General features: G+C 36.3%; 2 protein-coding genes across 7 annotated transcripts in view; one reads left to right on the forward strand and one right to left on the reverse strand.

Moving 5' to 3' along the window:
• GTF2E2 (general transcription factor IIE subunit 2) overlaps nucleotides 1-25569 on the reverse strand; it is a 78869-nt gene that overhangs the window by 36922 nt on the left and 16378 nt on the right. For all 3 annotated transcript variants that reach the window (XM_042983134.1, XM_042983133.1, XM_042983135.1), the window contains exon 3: nucleotides 11500-11591. In XM_042983134.1, the coding sequence (XP_042839068.1) occupies nucleotides 11500-11591 (92 nt within the window). The remainder of the gene's footprint in view (nucleotides 1-11499; nucleotides 11592-25569) is intronic.
• On the forward strand, nucleotides 3453-24265 carry SMIM18 (small integral membrane protein 18). 4 transcript variants are annotated; one of them, XM_015542766.2, is made up of 3 exons: nucleotides 3453-3805; nucleotides 15893-16139; nucleotides 23759-24265. In XM_015542766.2, exon 3 carries the CDS (start codon nucleotides 23797-23799, stop codon nucleotides 24091-24093), a length of 297 nt encoding a protein of 98 aa, XP_015398252.1. In that variant the 5' UTR covers nucleotides 3453-3805; nucleotides 15893-16139; nucleotides 23759-23796; the 3' UTR covers nucleotides 24094-24265. The 4 variants fall into 4 exon arrangements, with proteins under 4 accessions (XP_015398252.1, XP_007094001.1, XP_015398253.1 ...); XM_007093939.3 differs by having other exon boundaries at nucleotides 15990-16139; XM_015542767.2 differs by lacking the exon at nucleotides 15893-16139.

The raw sequence follows: 25569 nt of genomic DNA on the forward strand, positions 1-25569 counted from the left end.
AGTTTGTGGTCATTTGTTACAGCAGCAATAGAAAAATAATACCTGTACTTTCTTCCCTTTAAATCTATAAATCTTGAAGTATTTATAGCTATACATCAATTAAAACCAAGTATCCAGGGGCGCCTGGATGGCTCAGTTGGTTGAGCATCCTGCTCTTAATTTCAGCTCAGGTCATGATGTCACAGTTTGCAGGACTGAGTCCAGCCATCAGGCTCTGTGCTGACAGCACAAAGGCTGCTTAGGAATCTCTCTCTCCCTCTTTCTCTGCCCCTCCCTGCTCACACAAGAAGATGCTTGCACACGTGTATATAAATAAACTTTAGGGGGGAAAAGTAAAAAATAAACAAAATAGTTATTCTGTATCCTCCATTAACACTGATTAAATCTAACATATTTGCCTTAGTTTTCTTCACGTTAAAAACTTTCCCCCCATTAAGTTAAATATAAAATCAAAGGCCAAGTTAATCTTAAAATCTAAGCAGAAAAGAATGAATACATCTCAAGAAAAATAAAAAAGCACTAGCCCTATCTTTATTATTATATTTAAATTTAAATATGGGATTTTTACAATCAGAACAAGCTCAAAAACGAAAGTAATATTCATTGTATGAAAGCCTAACCATTTTCACTGAACTATGTAAACAGAGAAGCCAAACACAGCTGTCAAATTATCAAGTGAAAACCTGTTATAACAAAATGAGGGGGGGAAAAAAAGAGCAAGAGAGATAAACCTGAGAAACTCAAAATTACTTCCTTATTTCTTGCTCTTCGATCAGAAGTTAAGAAAAATGAAAAAAAAAAATGAAGGATGCATAGAGAGACTACATAACACTCTAAAGCTAGTTGTTTTTTTTTTAATTTTTTTTTCAACGTTTTTATTTATTTTTGGGACAGAGAGAGACAGAGCATGAATGGGGGAGGGACAGACAGAGAGGGAGACACAGAATCAGAAACAGGCTCCAGGCTCTGAGCCATCAGCCCAGAGCCTGACGCGGGGCTCGAACTCACGGACCGTGAGATCGTGACCTGGCTGAAGTCGGACGCTCAACCGACTGCGCCACCCAGGCGCCCCTAAAGCTAGTTTTCAGTGAAGAACAATTACACAGCTTTGTTAAATTCCTTCCTGATCACTAGATGATTTTTGGTGTATTGCATTTTGTATTTTATTTCGCTATTTTTTTTTTCTTGCAACTTCGTAGAAATTGGCTTTTTTTTTATAGTGGCCTTATTTTTATCAACCTTAATTCTAATAGCTTGCACATTCTCTTGGCTTTCCTATGTACTTAATCATGTCATCTACAGTTCTACTTCTTCCTTTACAGTTTTTACATCTGTTACTTCTTTTTTCCTGCTTCACTGCACTAGGGGGGACTTCCAGTGTAATACCCAATAGATGTTGTGACAATCAGTACCTTTTATCTTTTTCTGACCTCAGGAGAAAACCATTCACTGTTTTACCCTAAGTATTTGGGTTTTCACAGATACCATCTCATCACAGGGTGCTTGACCAGTATTCCACAGAATCCTAGGGTTCCATAAGATGTCACTAGGGGAGCATGAGAAACTGTGATTCTAAAAAATAAACATTAATTCTGCAACCGCACATACCATGCAACCTGAGGGCTCACAGCAACAGGCAAACTACTGAGCAGCCATGCCAACGTTTTCATCAGGTCTTTTAACACCACGTGGCAAGTAGGGCTATGTTCACTTAGACAAGCCCGTTACCAGTTTCCAATGAAATAGAGAGAAGCCACTGATAATTGGTAAGCTCTATATTGCACAAACGGGAGCACAGTAGGCTGACAATGTCAGCAATTCCCTTCCAAATTACCTCCCCTAACCTCCCACCATACAGCGCCAACTCACTCACGGGAGTTCACAAGCTCTGCTGGCAAAAAGGAAATCTGAGGGAAATATTCATTCTGAACAAGGAATTTGTACATACCAGGACTCACCTGCCCCAGGCTGCTTTGCTGTTGTAAATGTTGTAAAACACAGATCACATAGTAAAAAGAAGTAAAATACATTGTGAAGTGTTTGTTTTTTGAAACATTCTCATTTAATAAATCCCTGTGGTTTGATAATTTGTTAGCATTTGTTTTATAAACATGTCTGACAGTCCAGTGCAATGATTTTTTAAGATGAGATTAAGTGACAGAGAGGATTCAAAGCCCAGGCCCACAAACAATTCTAATAAGGTTAGTAATCAAAAACTATAATCCCCTGTTGAATCACTTTATTGTACACCTGAAACAAATATAACATTGTATGTTAACTACACTAGGATTAAAATAAAAACTTAAAAATAACTAGGGTCACCCAGCTGACTCAGTCAGCATGTGACTGGATCTCAGGGTTGTTAGGACCCCATATTAGGTACAGAGTGCTGAAAAATAAAATCTAAAAAAAAAAAAAAAAAAAAGAGGCCTACCATTCTAATGAAAAGCTACTCGCCAATTTTAGATGGGCTGGTAACCGAAGGTGTCTTATTCCATTGTACACTGTCTGTAGCAAACAATATGTAATGGCTCCAGCAAAACTGAAAAGATTCTTAACTATAAGTGGCAGACACTGGACACAGTTGATGTACTTAATATTTTAAATAGCTACTGGAATCTCAAAACGAAACAGAGTTAAGCTTTTGTTAAAAAAAAAAAAAAAAAAAGTCACATTCAGTGAAAAAGCTCAGGAAACAAGTTATTGGTAATAGAACTTACTGCCCAGAACAGAGGGGACTTAGAGGAGGGAAATCACAGTTGGTAGGAACCTAATAATGACAACATGTCAAATGATAGTAAAATGCACAGCATGAGAAATTGAAAAGTACCAAAAAGTATAAGGTAAGTCGACAAACTGAGGACACATCACATAATGCTGCACAAATTTAACAAACTAACAACAGCTTGTCTATCCAACTTGACAAATCAACAGGTTTCACTAATAAATGTAGTAATTTACTCACTATTCATCATTATTCACTAATAAATGTAGTTTGTGCAGAATCTTTAAATGACAAATTTTTTTTTTTTTTTAAATGACAAATTTCAAGAAAAACTCCTCTGCCACAAAGAACTGCCACGACAAAGCAAAGAGCAGGATATACTTGATGTAGTGCCTTCACATCTGGAAACAAAGGTCTCTCTTAGAGTAACTGCTCTGTTATCTTCACTGATGTGCCCCATCAATGGTTGGCTCAATACAAGGTTTTAACTCTCGTGAAAAAACAAATATTCTGATGTCGTCACAAGACACTATTTCTTCAGAGAGGTACTGGAATCAAAAACCCTTGAAATGAAAAATGTCCCAAATGATGCTTTAAAAATGATCTGCTTTATTAAGCAGAGACTAGTGCACTTCAACACATAAATCTATGTACAGAAATTCAGTGGCTTAGCAGAGGAGTCCTTGAAAGAATATTTAAGCTGAAAGGTGAATTTCAGCTGAAAGGTCGTACTTTACTGAATGCTTTGAAAATGAAGAATGACTGCAGAAGCCAGTTTTCATAGCAGACATTTTTTTAAACCTATGAACTAGCTGAACAAGTTTCTGCAAGCCTCAAAAACAATGCTTTAAGTGATAAGACTTCAAAGGTAAACAGAATCTCTGGAAAAGTCGTGTGACAAAAGAAAATTCTGTAATGCTGTTTGGTCTGGAGAGTGAGGAAGGATATTAGAAAGTCTCAAGCATTACTGAAAACCACCCAGAAGAAGAAAACAAAATTAAACAATGTTTTTCCTGCCTTTCAACACAAATCTACACTTTGAAGAAGGACCCTTTCTCTCTTTTGTTCATCTGAGAACAAGTAAGTTGCCTACTTAGATAAGGTTTAAAAAAAAAAAAAAAAAAAAAAAAAAATTGTAGATGGGGCCCCTGGCTGGCTCAGTCTGTGGAGCATGCAAATCTTGATCTCAGGGTTGTGACTTCAAGCCCCTCATTGGGTGCAAAGATTACTTAAAACTAAAATCTTTAGGGGAACATGGGTGGTTCAGTTGGTTGAGTGTCTGACTCTTCATTTCAGCTCAGGTCATGATCCCAGGGTCATGGGACTGAGCCCTACGTCAGGACTGGAGCCTGCTTAAGATTCTCTCTCCCCCACTCTGTGCCTCACCCTCTCTCCCTGCTTGCTCACTCTCCCTAAAAATAAAATAAAATAAAATCTTTAAAAAATATCACAGAAAAAACTGAATTTTACCTATACTACTGACTCACATTAAAGGTGATACCCTATCTGGGAAGGAGGAACCACATAAAGGAAAAGAGTAGGCTAAAAAAATAGGACAAAATACAAAGACAGAAAACTGACATTCTCTACTCAACAGAAAACTGACAATTATTATTGGCTTATCATATCCACAATTTACTGATTAGATAATAAACATGAACTATAGATATAACAATTTTTACAAGATTCTCTGAGACCTAAAAATGATAAAATATTTCAAGGGTTCTTTCAGGGTACAATGACTGACAAAATGCTCTTCTACTGGTTTAAGGCAGTTTGCTTCTACTACTAATTTGTTATAAGTTTTCATCATGAATCAGTGTTAAATTTTGTCAGAGGCTTTGTTTTGTATGAGATGACCTGTTAATATGACTTCAACTGTTTTTTAAATATTAACTACCATATTCCTAAAATAAACTTCATCATAACATATTATCCTTCTTATATATATGAGTAGATTCCATTTGTATCTTCTTAAGGATTTTTACATCTGTATTTATGAGATAATGGTGTATAATTTAAATACTTTATTTAAAACTAAATAAATTTGCGTTCTTGACCCAACCCTGCTATCAACCAGAACTGTCCTTATAATAAGCTAGCCATTTAATTTCCCTGGACTTCAGAGTTTCTAAATTCAAATATAACTGTTAGAATTAATTCAGACAGGAGCTGAGCCAGTGTTTCTCAAACTTCAGCCTGTATCAATCACCTGAAGGGCTTATTAAACCACAGACTGTTGAACTGCTTTCCCAGAGTTTCAGACTAAACAGATTTAGGAAGTGGCCCCCAATTTTTCACTCCTGGCAAATTCCCAAGTTAAAAAAAAAAAAAAAAAACAACTACCTAGGTGATGATGATGATGATGCAGTGGTTGGAGAATGACACTTTGAGAACCACTGGGCTTGTAAACCAAAATAATCAAATTTTTCAACATGATGGGTTTCTTTTCATGTTTATTTACTTTGAAAGAGAGAGAGCAAGAACTGGGAAGGGGCAAAGAGACAGGGAGAAAGAATCCCAAGGAGGCTCCACACTGCCAGCACAGAGCCCAACACGGAGCTCAATCTCACAGAACCATGAGATCAAGACCTGAGCCAAAACCAAGAGTCAAACACTTAACCAAATGAGCCACTCAGGCAGCCCTCAACATGATGTTTTAAATAACCAAGATATATCCACATAAAACCACAATAAAGGGTAATGGTGAGAACTGAGAGAAAATCATTCTAATAAAAACAAAGTGCACTATAGGGATATGTTGTCTCAGGACTAGTGTCACATTAGGAGAAAGTGGCATCCTTCATAAGGGAATTTTCAAGATAATTTGCTTTTTTTATTTTTATTTTTATTTTTATTTTTTTTAATTTTTTTTTTCAACGTTTTTTATTTATTTTTGGGACAGAGAGAGAGAGACAGAGCATGAACGGGGTTGGGGCAGAGAGAGAGGGAGACACAGAATCGGAAACAGGCTCCAGGCTCCAAGCCATCAGCCCAGAGCCTGACGCGGGGCTCGAACTCACGGACCGTGAGATCGTGACCTGGCTGAAGTCGGACGCTTAACCAACTGCGCCACCCAGGCGCCCCGATAATTTGCTTTTTTTAGACAACACTTTTAAGCAATGATATTTGTTTTACATTAACTTTTTCTATTAAAACCCTTCTGGGGCGCCAGGGTGACTCAGTTGGGCATCTAACTCTTCATTTCAGCTCAGGTCATGATCCCAGCGTCGTGGGATCAAGCCATGTCGAGCTCTGCACTGAGCATGGAGCCCTATTGAGATTCTTCCTTTCTCTTTCTTTCTCTTTCTCTCTCTCCCCTGCCCGCCCCCCCAACCCTGGCTCAATCTCTCTAAAGCAATTAATTAAGTCCTTCTAAAATGGACCATGAAATTCTTGTATCTTTTCAAACAAGTCCACTGAACATTTAAACATCTCAGGAGCTAGTGAGATGTGTTGGGCAGTTTGTCCGTGTGCCAAATGTTCTCAGTATTATGATTTTGAAGTTCTTGTATCTGCCTTCAATTTTTTTTCCTGTTTAGTACCCCTAAACCCAATTAGCAAATCCCACTGTGCCTATCTTAAACAGTTCTCTTACGGTGCCCCTTGAACTTTCTCCATATAATTTCTATGTAATTTTCACTAAGCAATTAAAAAGTTCCTCTTTAAATAAATGAATAAGTTGTAAGGAGTTTTCTGTTATTAACTTTTTTGCTTCCTAAGCTCTTGGTTTTATCAGATCTTCAAAAATGGGACAGCTGAAAACCTTCAAAGAATCAATCTACAGATCACCTCCCATATGTATTCTTTTCCCTTTTCATAAATAGGCCCTCTCCTGTTTACAGCAACAAAAAAGGTAACACTCTCACTTCCACCTAGAATTTATGATACATTGCCTGGAGATGTAATAAACTCTGGGGACCCCCAAAAAAGGACAAGTCAAAAAATATTGTTTGGAAGAACCACTTATAAACAATGCAGTGTCATAAACTATCCACTATAGGGCTTCTTATCTTTTCTAGTCTTATATATTTTTCTAAGAGTTAAAAATAGGATATTTTAGCTCCTGCTAGGATATTCTGATGTGATATTGTCTGTGAGCAATTCAGAGCAGTTTCCTTTAAACAACTTTATCTCTTCCAACCCCACATACCCCACACTTCCATGCTGCACTGTCCAAAAATGCATTGCTCTTTTGGGAGAGGCTAATAACAGCAAAGTAAATAAAGGGAATATTGGTAAGAAATATCTAACAAGAAAACTAAATTTTTTGAGTACTTAAATATAAGTAATTCTCTTCAGCAATTCTCAAACCTCATTCCATGAATATCTACTAGCTTAAAGAAAAAGCACATTTAAAAAGCTTTAAATATCAATTAAGCAATATCAATTAAGAGGCTGACTTTATAACAAGTACTTTCCAGGAACACCAAATTATTCAACTTATGCTCCATAAAACCCACAAAAACTATATACAAACTATTTTAGATTAAGTGTGCATTATTCGACATAGTAGTTAAAACCTATTTTGTAAATCATATCATGAAACTTTTATTCTAAGTAAATTCTCATATCTTTTGAACACCTTAATATTCTACCTCTAGTAAAAAAAAAAAAAAATCAGTCATAGCTCACTGTAAGAATGAATCATTTTTAGCAATATGTATTCTTCTACTTTATCATTAATTACCCCAAAATAAAATTTATGGCATTATTTCTGAATCATTCCCTTTTATTTATATCTAAAAGCTGAATGCCAGAGATCAGAAGATGTAAGTCCACACATTTAGAAAAGCAGTAACACACTTTTCATATCCCTTCTTCATATTATTAATTTATAATGATACAAATAGGTAAACAGCCTATTTGTTTTTAAAATTATAAAAAGGATAAATTAATTCTATTGGGCTCATCATATAATTTTAACCTCAACTACCTTAATAGTATCTTTCAGTATGCAATTCTATAACTTCTCAGTGGTTTTTATATTACTTAAAATATGCTTAACCTATTTATTTTAACTTAAAAGGAAAAGATATTTTATGATTAAAAACAAGTTTGATGTAGCTGGTTGGTCTGACAATGGAGACGAGCTTTGTTAACTGGAAGATACTTTCTATAAATATAACAAGCTAAACTTTCAACCTACAGGTTTTGACTAAAATATATTTATATACATAATAAGATAAAAGCATCTTATGAAAAAACTCCACTGGCAAAGATGCATTGAAATTAATAATGTTTTTGGGAGGGGTGTTTGGGTGGCTCAGTCGAATGAAGGTCCAACTCTCGGTTTCAGCTTGGGTCATGATCTTGTGGTTTCGGGAGTTCAAGCCCTGCATTGGGCTCCGTACTTATGGTGCAGAGCCTGCTTGGGATTCTCTGTCTCCCTCTCCACCCCTCCTCAACTTATGCTGTCTCTCCAGATCTCAAAATAAATAAATAAACTTAAAAAAATAATATTTTTATTTTCTCAATGACTTATGATTATATCAGATTAAAGAAAATGCCTATAAGGGGAAGAAGGAACTGATATAATTAGACATTTGTTAAGTCTTGGTAAAGTCTTTATGATATACTTCATAAAAAATTAGGACCAGGTAATAAATCCTTTGACAAATTAGGTGATTCTCATTCTTTTGCTTTCAACAAAACTGAAGGAGAACCTAATAAAACATTCAACTAATGGATGCTTGATGATAAATCTTTAAGTAATTTCTGATATAACTTGGAAGGTTTTACTATCACAAAACTTCCAGCAGAATGAGCTTATTTAAATGAACACTTATTTTTTAATAAATAAACAACCTACAAAATCTAAAAAGAACAGAAATTGGTGCCAAATCTGATTTCATTCTATCAATACATATTACATATCTCCAGATACAAAAACTTCTGGAAGAAGAGAGGAGACAATTCCATTCACTTCATTAAAAAATGAACCCCGAGGGCCGCCTGGGTGGCTCAGTCAGTTGGGTGTCCGACTTTGGCTCAAGTCAATAATCTCACAGTTGATGTCTCTCTCTCAAAAATAAATAAAAACGTTAAAAATAAATAAATAATGCCAAGTGCGCCTGGGTGACTCAGCTGGTTAAGCGTTCAACTTCAGCTCAAGTCATGAGTTCGAGCCCCACGTCAGGCTCTGGGCTGACAGTTCAGAGCCGGGAGCCTGCTTCAGATTCTGTGTGTTCTCTCTCTCTCTCTCTCTGCCCCTACCCTATCATGCCTGTCTCTCTCTCTCTCTCTCTCTCTCTCGAAAGTAAATGAACATTAAGAAAATTTTCTTGAGAAAATGAACCCCTGCTGAATAACTATTACACACAAAGCAAATTTTATCAAAATTTTAATATATGTAAGTTATTCTAATCAACTGTGTGCTAATAATTTTGACAGTAGTTAGAACCTTATGGTCACAAGTTTTTTGTTGTTGTTGTTTTGTTTTGTTTTTTTAATGTTTATTTTTGAGAGAGAGAGTGTGCGCACAAGCCGGGAAGGGGCAGAGAAAGAAGGAGACAGAGGGTCCAGAGTGGGCCCTGCGCTGACAGCAGAGAGCCTGATGTGGGGCTCAAGCTCATGAACCATGAGATCATGATCTGAGCTGAAGTTGGATGCTTAACTGACCAAGCCACCCAGGCACCTCAAGAAAAACATTTCCAATTCCAATTTATATATAGTATTGTAGCAAATAAGTTTGACAGATGATGATTAAAATATTTTCAAGAATAAAAATAGAGAACATTAGGATAAAATGCACTGGAAGTAACAGAACAGACATACAAGTTCAAAAGGAAAATAATTAAAATTTCCAAACATATGTTTGTGTTTATATTTTTAATAAATAATGGGACTTAGAACCCCTTAGAGGTATTTTGTTGAAATGTGACAATATGTCAGAAATTCCATCCTTTTGCTGAAAAACTGTTATTGTCAATTTCAATATGTGCAAAGGGACACACAATCTCTGGAAATTGTTTCAGGAAATAATTGAGCACAAATTTGAAGGTAACAGTCCTAAAGAAAGTGAGAAGGGTCATACAGATTAAGTGAAGACTGTTATCAACAGAGTAACAAAAATATGACATTTGAATGTCAATCTCCCTCAATAAACTAACAGCCATGAGGGCATATTTTTCTAGGTAGTCCCACCATTAATGCTATAAATAGCATACAGGTTTTAATAACTTGTTTACCACATAGGGGAATAAGTGGATGGAATGAATGAATAGTGAATATGTATCAAAGTGTGTTATTTGATAATGGGAAATTACAAACTAACTGATTTCTACTACAAGTCAAATATAAACTACAAATTTCAGTCAGAGTCAGACATTGACATTAAGTCTCTTAAATTACACAAGAAAAGGCCTAACAAAAAAAAATTTTAATTTCTATTTTAAGCAATACATAGCTGAAATTTGAAATAACAAAAACATCATTTTGACTTTTTTGAAGAGATACAAATAGTAACTAAAAAGGAATGAGTTTGGCAGAAGGGGGCAAATTTGAAATCATTTAGCCATAAATGAAATTTCATTTTAATAAGTGAAGTTAGGATTCAAAGTCTTTGGTAAAGCCAAAATGTTATATCATCAGAAGTTCAAAACTTACCTCAAAAAAAAAAACAAAAAAAAAAAAACAGTATATCCTCCATCAAATCTTAAATTCTAAGTCTTTTGTGAAACAATGTTTTTCTAAGACCTTCAGTAATTTTCTAGTTTCCTCCTCCAAAGATGCAGAAATGCCATCATCACCATATGCCTGAACTATGTAGTTTCTACTTTTCACATCGGTGGAAATAAGAGTATGCAAATCATTCACATCTTTCCACTGGTTTTGCCAACAAGTATTGAGTAATTGGAAGGTGACTGTATCTACTGCCTGGGCTAATTTATAAGTGAAATGGTGGGCCTAAATTGTATAGTTGAATTAACGTAAATTAAATATGGGGCGCCTGGGTGGCCCAGCTGGTTAAGAATCCAACTTCAGCTCAGGTCATGACCTCATAGTTTCGTGAGTTGTAGCCCAGCGTCAGGCTCTGTGCTGACAGCTCAGAGCCTGGAGCCTGCTTCTGACTCTGTGTCTCCCTCTCTCTCTGCCTCTCCCCTGCTCATGCTGTCTCTCAAAAATAAACGTTTAAAAAAAATTTTTTTAAATATACTTAGGTAAGTTGTAGCAGTACTCATCTGATATAATGTAAAAGGCTTAAAATATTTTTTCATTGGATTTTATTTTTTTATTTTTTTATTTTTTTTTAATTCACATCCAAATTAGTCATCATAGAGTGCAACAAGATTTCAGGAGTAGATTCCTTAGTGCCTCTTACCCATTTAGCCCATCCCCCCTCCCACAACCCCTCCAGTAACCCTCCATTTGTTCTCCATATTTATGAGTCTCTTATGTTTTGTCCCCCTCCCTGTTTTTATATTATTTGTGTTTCCCTTCCCTTCTGTTCATCTGTTTTGTCTCTTAAAGTCCTCATATGAGTGAAGTCATGATTTTTGTCTTTCTCTAATTTCACTTAGCATAATACCCTCCAGTTCCATCCACGTAGTTGCAAATGGCAAGATTTAATTCTTTTTGATTGAAAAGGCTTAAAATATTAAATATTTTTTAGTTTTACTGAGGTGTAGTAAGGATACAAAAGACCGCACATATTGAAACATGCAATTTGATAAATTTTGACATGTATATACAAATTTACTTCTGAAAATCCCAATCCTCTTCCCCTGCCAAAAAGTTAAATAGGATTTGTGTCATTTGAGAAAAGTACTTACCTTCATGTAATTCACAATCTTAGCAAGAACGCCAAACTTATACCCAGAGCTTCCTGACAGAGCTTTCAAGTTAAATGATCCATTGCTATGATCTGGAAATTAAGTTCAAAAAACAATTATAACATGTTCCTATTAGATTTGATTATGACATTTAAGCAGCTAAGATTTTTAACTCTAGTAAAACATTTCTTGTTTCGAGTTTTTCCACCCAGTGTATTCTACCCTGTAAAATTTTGGTGAACAATTCAAATCCTTGACTGTATAATAAATTTATCAATTTTCGCACTAAGAATAGGAACAAAGTATAAATAATTCAAAAGCATTAAAATACATTTCTTCTGTAAGTACCTCTGCCTCACTCTTTCCTTAATTCTGATTAGATTTTCTCCCAAGATTAGAGGCATGGTGTTTTTGTTTGTTTTTATTTTTGTTTCTTTTTTTGAAAGAGAGAGAGAGAGAGAGAGAGAGAGTGAGTGAGTGTGTGTACCACCCAGGCACTCTAGAGGCATGGCTTTTTTTTCTTTTTTTAAAGTTTATTTAGTTTTAAATTTTTTTAATATTTATTTTTGAGAGAGAGCACACGCACACATGCATGTGCACAAGCGGGGAGGGGAAAAGAGAGGGAGACACAGAATCCGAAGCAGGCTCCAGGCCCCGAGCTATCAGCATAGGGCCCAATGTGGGGCTCAAGCTCACAAACTGTGAGATCATGACCTGAGCCAAAGTCAGACGTTTAGCCAACTAAGCCACCCAGGCAACCCTATTTATTTTGACAGAGAGAGAAGGTACAAGTGGGAGAGGGTCAGAGAGAGAGGGAGAGAGAATCCCAAGCAGGCTCCACACTGTCAGTGCAGAGCCCAACATGGGGCTTGAACCCACCAACTGTGAGATGATGACCTGAGCTGAAGCTGGACACTTCGGCACCCCGAGAGGCATAGCTTTTTAAACAAGAGGATAATACAAATCTCAATCTGACACACAGAGCTTTTCTAATAAACTTAAAACCATGAGAAATGAGTAAATTACTTCTGAGGTATAAAAAGTTCCATTTATCACCTATTACATCAATTTCTATCAATGTAAAGCAAATGGGAATAAAAGAAATGATACAATAACTAAACTTGAGAGATAAACTAAGGAAAAATAAATTATAGGCACTGCCACTGCAAAAACATGGATGCTTAAAAAGGGATGGCAGCATGAGGGGTGTCTGGGTGGCTTAGTTGGTGAAGCACCAGATTTCAGCTATCTGCCCCTTCCCTCCTCATGCTCTCTCTCTCTCAAAAATAAACATTAAAAAAAGGGGGGGGGGGATGACAGCAGGAATCAAGGAGCAAATCCTATAGAAGATAATTTGTTTCAGAACTTGTTATCATTTTGTTACATTTTATAGGCAGAAAACCTAATCCTACCATGAATCACAAATGCATTCCATTAGTCATAAGGAGGAATAGTTCAAAAAGTAAACTCATCATAAATACTAGAAAAACATTTCAGGGACACCAGTCGGTTGAGCATCCAACTCTTGCTCAGGTCATGATGCCAGGGTTGTGGGTTCAAGCCCCACAACAGGCTGCACACTGAGCATGGAGCCTACTTGAGACTCACTCCCTCTCTCTCTCCCCCTCCCTCTGCTCCTCTCCCAGGCTGGCACTCACTCTCTCTCAAAAAGAAAGAAAGACAGAAAGAAAGACAGAAAGACAGAAAGAAAGACAGACGGAAAGAAAGAAAGAAAGAAAGAAAGAAAGAAAGAAAGAAAGAAAGAAAGAAAGACAAAAAAAGCAAAAAAACAACAACAACAACACCAGAAAAACATTTCAGAAGTACACATTCTATTAGCAAACCATAAACTGAGATATAAAGTTCTCATGTCGCTGATCCACAAAGGAAGAGGTTAAAAAAAAGCAGAGGTGGGGGGTGTAATCTCTGGCACCAGTTTTGTAACAATTTTTAAACAAATGAATGCATTAGAACAGTGCAAGTCAAATGTAACGAGTGTCAAAGATCCAAAAAGAATAGCTTTTTTTTTTTTCCAGAGAATAGTTTTTAGATGGCAACATAATACTTCTTTGAGATTAGTTCACAAGACTGCTTTATTAAACATGCTTTTTTTGAGACTAAAACAAGACTTGATATACAGTTTTCCTTTAAAAATCACTGTTATAATTTTAACAACTTAACTGGCACATTAAAGTCTACTATGTTTCCAAAAATAATATTATAAATGCCTTACAGGCATGCTTTCACATTATTTCAATTATGAAATACTACCTACGTGGTTCATTCTCCCAAGGTGTTCGGGACACTTTAACAACAACAGCAATAACATTTACTGAACACTTACTATTTGCCAAATGCATGCTAAATATTTATTTTCTCATTTAATCCCTCCCAAATAACCTGTCTCCCTTTAAACATAAGAAAACAGAGAAGTAGAAGAATACAGATTCAAATGCAGTTGTAAACACTGTGATACTGCCTTGTATAAGAATCATTAATGGGGCACCTGGGTGGCTCAGTTGGCTAAGCCTCTGACTCAGGTTTTGGCTCAGGTCATGATCTCACAGTTTCATGAGTTTGAGCCCCGTGTTGGGCTTTGCATGGATAGTGCAGAGTGCAGAGCCTGCTTGGGATTCTCTATCCTTCTCCCTCCCTGAATGCCCCTCCCCTGCTCACATGGTCTCTGTCTCTCTCAAAATAAATAAGTAAGCTTAAATTTAGAAAAAGGATCATTAACTAGCCCTTAACACAGACTATTTCATCCGAGATGGGCTATTATTCAGTCAGAGTATAAACATTCGTAAGTGCAGATTTAACGTTTTACCTTTAGTAAAATATTAAGTTTATCCTAGTGATGAATTATTACATTCTACTCCTGAAATCATTATTACAGTATATATTAACTTGGACTTAAATTTAAAAAAGAAAAAGAAAAGTTTATCCTATACTCCTCTATAAACAACTAAGTGGGAAAACTATGAAAAGCAGATGACACTATGTTAAGGATATGCATTACACAAACGTTCAATCATGAACTACATGCAGTTTTGTTTATCATGGAGTCTTAAACATTTAGCTAAGTGCCAGGCAGAGTAAACACTCAGTAAATATTAGCTGAATGAATGAATGAAGGTAGTAAGAGTATTTCTATGTACTCCTTTATAGTCCAAGAAAATAATTCACTAATTTATCTATTATTTTATTTATTTTTAAATGTTTGTTTTTGAGATGGTGGAAGGAGGGGCAGAGAGAGAGGGAGACAGGATCTGAAGCAGGCTCTGTGCTGACAGCAATGAGCCCAATGCAGGGCTAGAACTCATGAACCGTGAGATTATGACCTGAGCCAAAGTCGGACGCTTAACCAACTGAGCCACCCAGGTGCTCCTATCTCTTATTTTTTAAAAATAATGTGACCTATAAAATAAAGCCTGCATAGCAAGCATTTGTCTGCTATTGCTATAATAGCCTCTCCATAATGTATAACCTTGATACTGTTATGTTTGGACCCCACACAACTCTAAATAATAGGTCATAAATACAAATATTCTAGCTTCAAAGCACTGAAGTTGTGGATTGTTTTGCCAGTTTTTAAAAAAGTTTTGAGTATAGTTGACACACAATGTCAGTTTCAGGTGTACAACACAGTGATTCAACTTCTCTACAGGTCATACTATGCTCACAAGTATAGCTGCCATCTGTCAGCACATAACACTATTATAGTATCATTCACTATATGCTGTACCTTTTATTCCTTTCTTACCATTTAAATTTCACAGACTGATTTTTAATGTTTTACGTCTTTATTCTGAGAGAGAGAGAGAGAGAGAGAGAGAGAGAGAGAGAGCGCGCGCACGTGAGCAGGGGAGGGCAGAAAGGAGAGGGAATCCCAAGCAGGCTCTATGTTGTCAGTGCAGAGCCCAATGCAGGGCTCGAACTCATGAACCGCGAGATCATTACCTGACCTGGGCCAAAATCAAGAGTCAGATGTTTAACTGACTTAGCCACCCAGGCGCCCCGTTTCACAGACTGCTTTTTAATGTAGGTGGTATACCTACCAAAACTAACCCTATCCCAACGAGCAGAGCTGAAAACCTTATTTCTTTTCCCTTAGAATTTCTCCTAAATCAAACCACCACATGGAAATAATCATTTCCAGAGGGCAAGATTTATAGAGAACACAAGTACTGAAAGAAAATATCATTTATGAGATTTTATGCCCACTTCCGGGAGGAAATATTAAGCTGGTAAACCTGGACTGTTTGTTTCCTAGGTTACTACCTCTCTCAATAGTACCTTCTAGCCCTAGCCGTGAAATACTCACTGAAGGATCCGAAATTTTATGGTTAAACACTAAGGAATCACCAGTTCATTACTAACTCAAATTCCTTTGCAGAAATTTACCTTAAGGACAAAAAATGAGGCAAGAAAAAGAGGGGACAGTTGATATCCCAGACAGCTCTATTCAAGTTTATGAATGATTTACACTTAAGGGTGGCAGGACTTAATGCAAATGAACGAGGAGGAAACTGTCAGCTGCATTGTGGTTCAACCAATAGCAGCACAGCTCCATCTTGGATGTGCACTGGACTGCATTACAAACAGACGATACCATCGCTTCAACAGCAGCCTTCAGACAAGAGGTAGGTTTATGCGATCTTTTGCATTTAGTAATACATGTCCTTATGATGTAATTTAAAAAATATTTTACCATAAAAACCAAGCAGAAAGCTTTGTTCCGACTAAAGACCAAAAAAGGCACTGTATTCATTTCGCTGCTTGGTAGGATTTTATTATGAAAATGTGAAGACTGCCTTGTGCTATTTGATAAGCACCCTCACCATCTGTGCCTTATGGAAAATTCATGAGATTTTCTATGAACCTGATCTATATCCAGACCTTAGAGTAAACCATAAGCATTTAATGTTAAGTGGTTACTTGCTAATTTATTTTCTCTGAGCTATTTCATTTCAGCAATTTGGTCTGCCTTAACAAAGGATTTTTCTTAAAGAAAAATCTAGACTAAAAGCAAATCCTGGACTAAAGCTTTCTGATTATATGTACAAATTATATTGCTGGTAAAAAGCAGTCACTTACAAGAAAGTTTGTTATATTTGTTATATTTTAACAAATATGAGAAAATAGTTCAAAACTGTTTATTTGACTTTGAGTGCAGATGCCGAAAATGCTGAGAAATTGTCATGATTGTGATTTTTACATAAAAATAAAAAGACCATAAAGGTTATCATCATATAGGCTGCATTATACTGTAACCAAAAAGATCAATTTGTGGAGCTTCAGACTTTCCTAACATTTTAATTAAAATGATTCCTTCCAGTTAAATTTTAAAATCTGTATTACTGTAATACACAAGTCATTCTATTATTAAACAACCTTCTTAAATAGCCTTTCATTTTTTATATGGCACAAAAAATATCTATTTATAACCATATTTCAATATAATGTTAACATTATTCTTAAACTGATCCTCAAACACATAGCAAGTCTTTTTAATAAACTACATTTTAAAATAAAAAGATGTTTTAAGAAGAACTGGTTAAGGGAGGAATATAAGGTACCTTTCGAGGTAGGTATTAAGATTATTTTCATGGCTGAGAGTAACTATTCATGTCTACTAAAAAATCAGTATCAACTACTAGCCAAATTTCTAATTTTATAATAGTCAAGCATGAAAATATTGTTATTAGTAAGGCTGGAGTTCCAGGATATTACCTACACATACTGATCTAGAGATTCAACTTCTGCCCTTTGCTGATAAATTTATTTCAATTTTAAGACTATTTTCCTAATTCTTATTCATTCCATTTCTTACTCAGCATTCAGAAGCATGAGCAAAGCATCCCTTACAAAGCCCAAAGGTTGCTGTAAGAAGATATTATATCTCCCTAGGTTCAGCACAATGGGGTTAATTACCTAGAAAATATTCCTGCTTGCTGTACAAAGTATGGGACCCAAAAAAAGTCTCAAATAAAAAACCTTGTCAAATAAAACAGTTTACAATTTACATGGAATTTCAGTTACAAATACTCTCCCCTATTATTAGCACTATAATCAGCCTACATCTTCCTGGTGATCTAACTATAGTTAGCACAGATGTAGGTTCACTGCTCTTTCACCAAACTGACCAGACGTGTGGCCAGCCTCAGACCGGTCCAGAGCTGGGTGCACTGCTCTGTATCTAAAGGCCAATATGATTAATTGATCATATCTCAAAGTGATATGCTTAAAGGCACTAGAGAATTCAACTCAAGGGTTTTAACATAATTAAAGCAAAAGCATAATTTTATTCTTATCTGACAATTCAAGGTTCCAGAACACTTCCAAGTCTTAGCCCCATAAATATTTCACTAGGGCCTTCTGAAACGGGAGGGAAAGAAAGGTGAGGAGAATAGATCAAAAATTAAAACAAAAACAACAAAACACTACTTAATACTCCCCATTCCTATAACGAAATTTTAAAGGGGAGGAAGATTCAAAAAAGTACACAATTTTTTTTTAACCATTTACTCTTCTTTTTCATAAAGCATGTTTATAGCAGGTACTTGATATAAACTTACATTTTAATTTCAAAAGTACAGTCTCAGAGTACAAGAAAATTCTAATAATAATATGTTTCTGCATGTCTAATTATGTCTCCTCCCTCAAAGTAAGTTTCAGATTTTACCCTAAATTTAGCACAAAAAATTGCTAGAGCTCTACTGTACATAAAAATAAACCACATTAAATTTAAGGTAGAAAATGGCCCCATATTTCACTGTGTACTTTTCAGATATGCCCAAAAGCTAACTAAAGAGTGAATGTTTTGAGTTGCTCATCAGTTATCAATACACTCACAGGAGAGGCAAACTGTCATCATTTACAACATAAACTGTCATCATTTACAACATGTGTATACTCTTCCTTAAACTGCTTAGACACTTCTAATCAAAATACTGTTTACTGATTCTAGTTTTAATTTTTTAGAAGTAATCCAGAAAACTCAATAAATATATTAAACAGATAACACAACAGACGTTTAAAACCAAAGGAAAGAAATACTTTTAAAATATATTAGTTTGGGTTTGGATAAGTACTATATTCAAATGGTTCAAAAACTAAAATATAACAAGATATACCTTGAGAAATCTCACACACATCCCTGTTTCTCATCTCTACCCTCCAACAAACCCACCAAGTAATCACTGTTATTTCTGGTCTATATCTTTCCAAATGTTTGCAGAGATTCAAGCAAATAAAAATATATACTATTTCCCCCTTTCTTACGCATACTGTCCTGCATCTTGCTCTTTTCACTTAACAGTGATTTCACCTAAAAATCTTTCCTTATCACTACAGTTACCTCATTCACACATAATATTGAATTGTATGGATATATTAATTTTAACCAGAATAGTTCATTGATTGGTAAAAGCTAACTTCAAATAATTGAATTTAGTTTGTGTCTGCCTGCCTGCCCCTGCCTTCTCCCTTCTCTTCCCTCCCTCCGTTTTTTTTGAGGGGGAGGGGTCAAGAGGGCTTGAAAAATTTTAAACAGTTCACATGTACCTCAAAAACAAAATAGAATATAAAGTTCCTTAAACCAACTTTCAAATAATTCTTATTTATTTTTTTTTTTCCACATTTATTTTTTGAGAGACATAGAGAGAGCACAAGTTGGAGAGGGGCAGAGAGAGAAGGAGACACAGAATCTGAAGCAGGCTCCAGGCTCTGAGCTGTCAGCACAGAGCCTGACACGGGGCTTGAATTCACAAACCGTGAGATCATGACCTGAGCCGAAGTTGGATGCTTAACCGACTGAGCCACCCAGGCACCCCAGAATTCTAACTTTTTTTTTTTTAAGTTTATTTGAGAGAGAGCGAGCACAAGCAGGGTAGGGGCAGAGAGAGGAGAAAGAGAGGAGAGAGAGAGAATCCCAAGCAGACTCCCCGCTGTCAGCACAGAGCCCAACATGGGGCTCATGACCTACGAGATCAAGACCTGAGCTGATGGCAGCCGCTTAACCGATTGAGCCACCCAAGCACCCCTCCAATAATTCTAAAATTTCTATTTCATTTTGAAATAGAAACATACATTAGTCTTTACAACTTCTCCTCAGTTTTAAAATCAATACAAATGAGAAACCCCTATTCATAAAAAGTTAAAATACAAAGTAATAACTTCAGTACAATTTCAACCAGGTAGGAGTTATAGATTTATATTGCCAATTTCTAGAAGGAACAAATTAAAAGTTTGATATGTTAGCAAGACAGGATTATTAGCGAAGTTTTTAATTTTTTTAAAAATTAGTATAATGTAAAAATAAAAAAAATTACTATAACACTTCTGAAATCAATAATAGTATTTAAGTTAATTAATAAGGTACATTAGACTAATCTAAGGGACATAATGTGGGAAAAAATTCCCATATTTTAAAAAGGTATCAATCTGGGGTACCTGGCTGGCTCAGTTGGTAGAGCACGCAGCTCTTGATCTTGGGATTGTTTGACTCCCACAATGGATTTAGAGATTACTTAAAAATGTAAATCTTAAGAAATAAAAAAAAAGGAATCAACCTGAAAGGCCTTGACAGAAAATCTAAGGAATATTCTCATCAATGCTGGAGAGGTCCTAGGTTTACCCAGGTAAATTAGACAGACCCTCCTGTGTTTCTTCCTGCTTTTTACCTATCCATATAATAAATGGCCCTGTTCTCTATTTCCTCAAGGTCCTATTCTTCTTCTCCTTCTCTTATATTTGCTCTGCTTTTCAAAAAGGACCCGAAACTCATTCACAGTGAAGTAAATATAACAATGTGCACTATCCCTCCCAAAAGGATCTGCATTTTAGTAGTACTAAAAATTTTAAAGGACTTGCAAAGCTGAACATCTTCTAGGCATTTGTGTGTCTGCACACACGTCACTACTCTGTTAGGAAGGCTGGGTCAAAAAGGACTATTATTTGTCTCCAGTTGAGTCCGTTTCTATGGGTTACTTTACTTGGGTGCATGGTGATTAGAATCAGAGGCAGCACCAATGCAGAGGATGGAGGACTGGCCTATCAGGACATCCACATTAGACTCCCGGGGCACCACTTACCATGTATTCTACATGAATGGCACTCACAACACAATATGAATGGTGCCCCCTGGAGGTCTGCAATGTAGCAACCCCACTTTCTATAAGAATGTGCTAAGAAGTGGAGCATCTGAGTAGCTTAGTCAATTAAGCATCCAACTCTTGGTTTCGGCTCAGGTCATGATCTCACGGTTCATGACACTGAGCCTTGAGTCAGGCTCCATGCTGACAGCACAGACAGAATCTTGGGATTCTCTCCCTCCTTCTCTCTCTGCCCTGACCCTGCTCACATTCTGTCTCAAAATAAATAAACATTAAAAAAAAAAAAAAAAGACAAAAAAAAAAGGAATATGCTAAGAAGAGAAAAATTTAAGGGATAAAAGAGGGTAACTCTAAAAGGCTGGGTCTCCAAAGTTTGAAAATATTGTAATGTACTGGGAAGTTCATCACATACCTGTGTTCCAGACAATGTATTTTTGTATGTCCCAGAACTAATAAAAGCAACTGATTCAGTTACTGTCCATTAGTCTGCTGTCCCTTGTTTCAAGATGAAGGATCACCACAAACCATGAAACTGAAGGATTCTTATATCCAAAAAAAAAAAAATGAATTTAAGCCTTGACTTCTGGCCTCAGGGTTTTTTGTTTTATTTTGTTTTGTTTTTTGAAAGAGAGAGCACAGAGAGAGAACAAAAGCATATGCATGAGCAAGTGGGATAGAGACAGAGGGAGAGGAATGGAGAGAATCTTTAAAAAAACTTTTTCTATGTTTTTATTTTATTTTTGAGAGGGAGAGACAGAGTGCGAGTGGGAGAGGGGCAGAGAAAGAGGGAGACACAGAATCTGAAGCAGGCTCCAGGCTCTGAGCTGTCAGCACAGCCTGATGTAGGACTCGAACTCACAGACCATGAGATCATGACCTAAGTTGAAGTCAGGCGCTTAACTGACTGAGCCACCCAGGTGCCCCAGGAATGCAGAGAATCTTAAACAGAGTCCACACCCAGCACAGAGCCAGAGTCAGGGCTTCATCCAAGGACTGGTGAGATCATGACCTGAGATGAAATCAAGAGTCGGCCACTTAACCAACTGAACCACCAAGGTACCCCTCAGATCATTAATTTCACCTTCAAAATACACAAAGGAAAAACCAAGTCCATCCAGAGAGATGCAGTTACTTGCCAAGCAAATATGATTTAAAGGAAAAAACCTTTCGTGTGCCTGGCTGGCTCAGTCAGTAGAGCATGTGACTCATGACCTCGGGTTGTAAGTTCAAGCCCCATGTTGGGCACAGAGTTTACTTAAAAGTGATAAATTATAAAAAGAAAAGAAAAACCTTGGAAAGTATTACTTTATTAAAGTTTTAAGATTACATGTATAAAGAAAAATTTAAGGAATTATACTGTTATGGATTTGGGCTTTAAGTCACTTTTTCATCTTTGTTGGTGTGACAATGCTATGGTGGCTATGTTTACAAACAGAACCCTCATCTTTTAAGAGATATATAACTGAAGATGTCTAGGAGAAGTGATGATGTCTGGGATTTGCTTCAAAATAATCTAGGGGCATGGGGCGCCTAGGTGGCACAGTCAGAAGAGCATGCAACTCTTGATCTCAGGGTTGTGAGTTCAAGCCCCACACTGGGTATAGAGATTACTTAAACAAACTTGAAAAATATAATCTATGAGGTAGAAACAAATGGGTAAAGACAAATTGGTAACTGAAGCTGTATTATGAGAATACAGGGGTTCATTATACTCTTACTCTTCAACTATCTTAAAGTTTTGTCTAATTGAAATATACTCTCACACACAAGTATCTTCAGCATTCAGAATACTATCTGGGACACAGTAGGTAAATATTTGTTTATAACAATGAATGAAAGTCTATTTACAACTATGTAGGAAAGAAAAATCACACAAAATAAGTCATTTCTTTAATAAAATAAAGCTTTCAAACTGACAGCAGTCATTGAATTAATAAAGTGGAACTATTTTTTCCCCTTATTTCCAAAATTTTCTCAGTATATAAGCATTTTATAATTTTTTAAAATTAAGTTTCAAGAAGAGGTGCCTGGTGACACAGTCGGCTAAACATCTGGTTCTTGGTTTCGGTTCAGGTCATGATCTCACAGTTTGTACATCAGAGCCCCTTGCTGGGCTCCATACTGACAGTGCAGAGCCTGCTTGTCGTGCAGTCGCGCTCGTGCTCTCTCTTGCTCTCTCTTTCCCTCCCCCCCCCGCCCCTCCCCCATGCACATGCATGCTCACTCTCTCAAAATAAAAATAAAAGTAAAATATTCATATCCATAGATCATTCAGGTATATGAACAGTTAATACTATCATATACTTAACAAAAAAAAAAAAAATCCTAAGATTAAGGTCTCTTCATAGGCAACATGAACCTAAAATTTTATCACCCTTATTCTGAAAACCATCATTATTTAGCTTTCCTTTCTCTAGTATTTTCACTCAGCCACTATATCTTGATTCAGGTCACCTGTCTTCAAAGTTTAAAGGAGAGGAAATAGGAGACAGAAATACACTGAGCCCACAAGGTGAGAAGGATCCTCAAAGTTAATGAGAAAAGCTTTTCTGGGGGCAGTATGAAGAATACCACCTTAAAACACAAGGATTTTTTTGTATTTAACAGATCATTGACCGCTGCTTTAGTTAAATTTTAAAACAATTCAGCTTCTTTTTCCCCCTTCTATTAGCAGTTAGTTTCTGTATATAAACCTTAAGCATATGTATTTGTCTAGCAAATGACACACATGAAAAAAATACATGGTATGGGGGCACCTGGGTGGCTCAGTTAAGTATCCAACTCTTGATTTTGCCTCAGCTCATGATTTCACAGTTCCTGAGTTCAAGCCCCGCATCAGGCTCTGCACTGACAGCATGGAGCCTGCTTCAGATTCTGTGTCTCCCTCTCTCTTTGCCCCTCCCCACCCCTTTCAAAAATAAATAAATAAGCATTTAAAAAATATACATACATATATAGTATGGTTTACAGAGTACACTGCCATAGGATAAAGAAAAAATTCAAAAATGCCATTTGGGCATTAATTCTGGCAGAAAATAAAAGAACTCACGTTACCTACATAGATTTACTAACAAGTCTTAGTACTGAGATCAATTGACAGATCCACAGAATTTGATTACATGTATTCATTTTCTACCTTTTTACAGATTCAAAAGAACCAATACAAGAAGTATAATCCCTAAGAATGGCCTCTCTGAGCTCCAGCCTCTGGAATGAAACCACTACATCTGTTTATCAGTACCTTGGTTTTCAAGTTCAAAAAATTTACCCTTTTCATGATAACTGGAACACTGCCTGCTTTGTCATTCTGCTTTTATTCATATTTACAGTGGTATCTTTAGTGGTGTTGGCTTTTCTTTATGAAGTGCTTGACTGTTGCTGCTGTGTAAAAAACAAGACTGTGAAAGACTTGAAAAGTGAACCAAACCCTCTTAGAAGTATGATGGACAACATCAGAAAACGTGAAATTGAAGTCGTCTAGCACTCTACCTAAGATGAACAAAATCTCTGAAAATAGCCTTCAACTACTGAAGAAAAAAGGAAAATTTTCTGAGGCCAACTGTTATTATAAAACTGACTCTTGAGGGGCACCTGATGGCTCAGTCAGCTAAGGGTCTGACTTCAGCTCAGGTCATGATCTCGCGGTTCGTGAGTTTGAGCCCTGCGTTGGGCTCTGCGCTGACAGCACAGCTTTGGATTCTGTGTCTCCCCTTCTCTCTGTCCCTCCCCCCACTCACACTCTTTCTCTCTCTCACAAAAATAAATAAACATTAAAAAAAATTGTTTAACTGACTCCGATTCTGAATTAAAAGATTTCTAATAGAAGGGAAAAACAAGTTAAATATGCACTTTTTGTTTGTGTATCCCTTCCATTAAATATACACAAAATCTTCACGAATGTGAATAAGTTACCAATGTACTTAAAATGACACTTCAAAAACTGGATAAAAGATTCCTAGATTTCAGTATTAAGCAGCAAAATGTAAGCTAGAAAACACGAGAAAGATCAAATAACTTTGACCTACACAAACCATGTAGACCAAAACAATAACTACCCTCTGTGTGTTTTGGTAATAAAAATGCTATTTAAAATGCTTACCTAAATCCAAAGTAAAATGATTCCACTTACACATAAAGTCTCTACTTATTAAAAAGCAGTATTTGCTAGTTTACAGAAGACAACTAATACACTTTTTAAAGACCAGTTTTATGTAAAGATTAGAGAGGAAAAAAGTCTCAAAATAGAAAGGTCACAAGTATACATGCATAAAATTTTCATAAAACTGACTTACTGTTTAATAATAAATACATGGTATAAGAAGGATCAGGCTGTTTTCAAACTAAAACTTTCTAGTACACCCCTAAATTGTATTTCTTGAGCTTTTTCTTTTGTTGCTCATATTCATTATTCTCAAGGGCTAAAGATACCTGATGTAGGAAAAGATTGCCAAAAAAAAAAAAAAAAAAAAAAAAAAGACAAAAGGTAGGACCATGTAACACCTATTAAAAAATACTTCAGTTTCTGGGTGTCTGGGTGCCTCACTCGGTTAAGTGTCCAACTTCAGATCAGGTCATGATCTCACAGTTCGTGAGTTCGAGCCCCAACGTCGGGCTCTGTGCTGACAGCTCAGAGCCTGGAGCCTGCTTCAGATTCTGTGTCTCCCTCTCTCTCTGCCTCTCCCTCGCTCACACTCTGTCTCTCAATAAATATTAAAAAAAAAAAAAAAAAAAGGAAATACTTCAGTTTTATTTCTTGGAATTACAAGGGCTGTAAAGATATTATATTTTATAACCCTAATCCTTTGCTACCACCCATGAGCAAACCTAAGCATGCTCTTAACCACTACAACTGCCCTTAACCAGAAATATCGCTCCTAGAAATCTACTCTGAGAAATAAGTTCAAAAGAAACAAGCTCAAGATACAAAGATATTTGTAATAGCATTACTCAAAGTAAC

This window comes from Panthera tigris, chromosome B1 (genome assembly GCF_018350195.1).
Source record: "Panthera tigris isolate Pti1 chromosome B1, P.tigris_Pti1_mat1.1, whole genome shotgun sequence".
NCBI classification, from domain to species: Eukaryota; Metazoa; Chordata; class Mammalia; order Carnivora; family Felidae; genus Panthera; species Panthera tigris.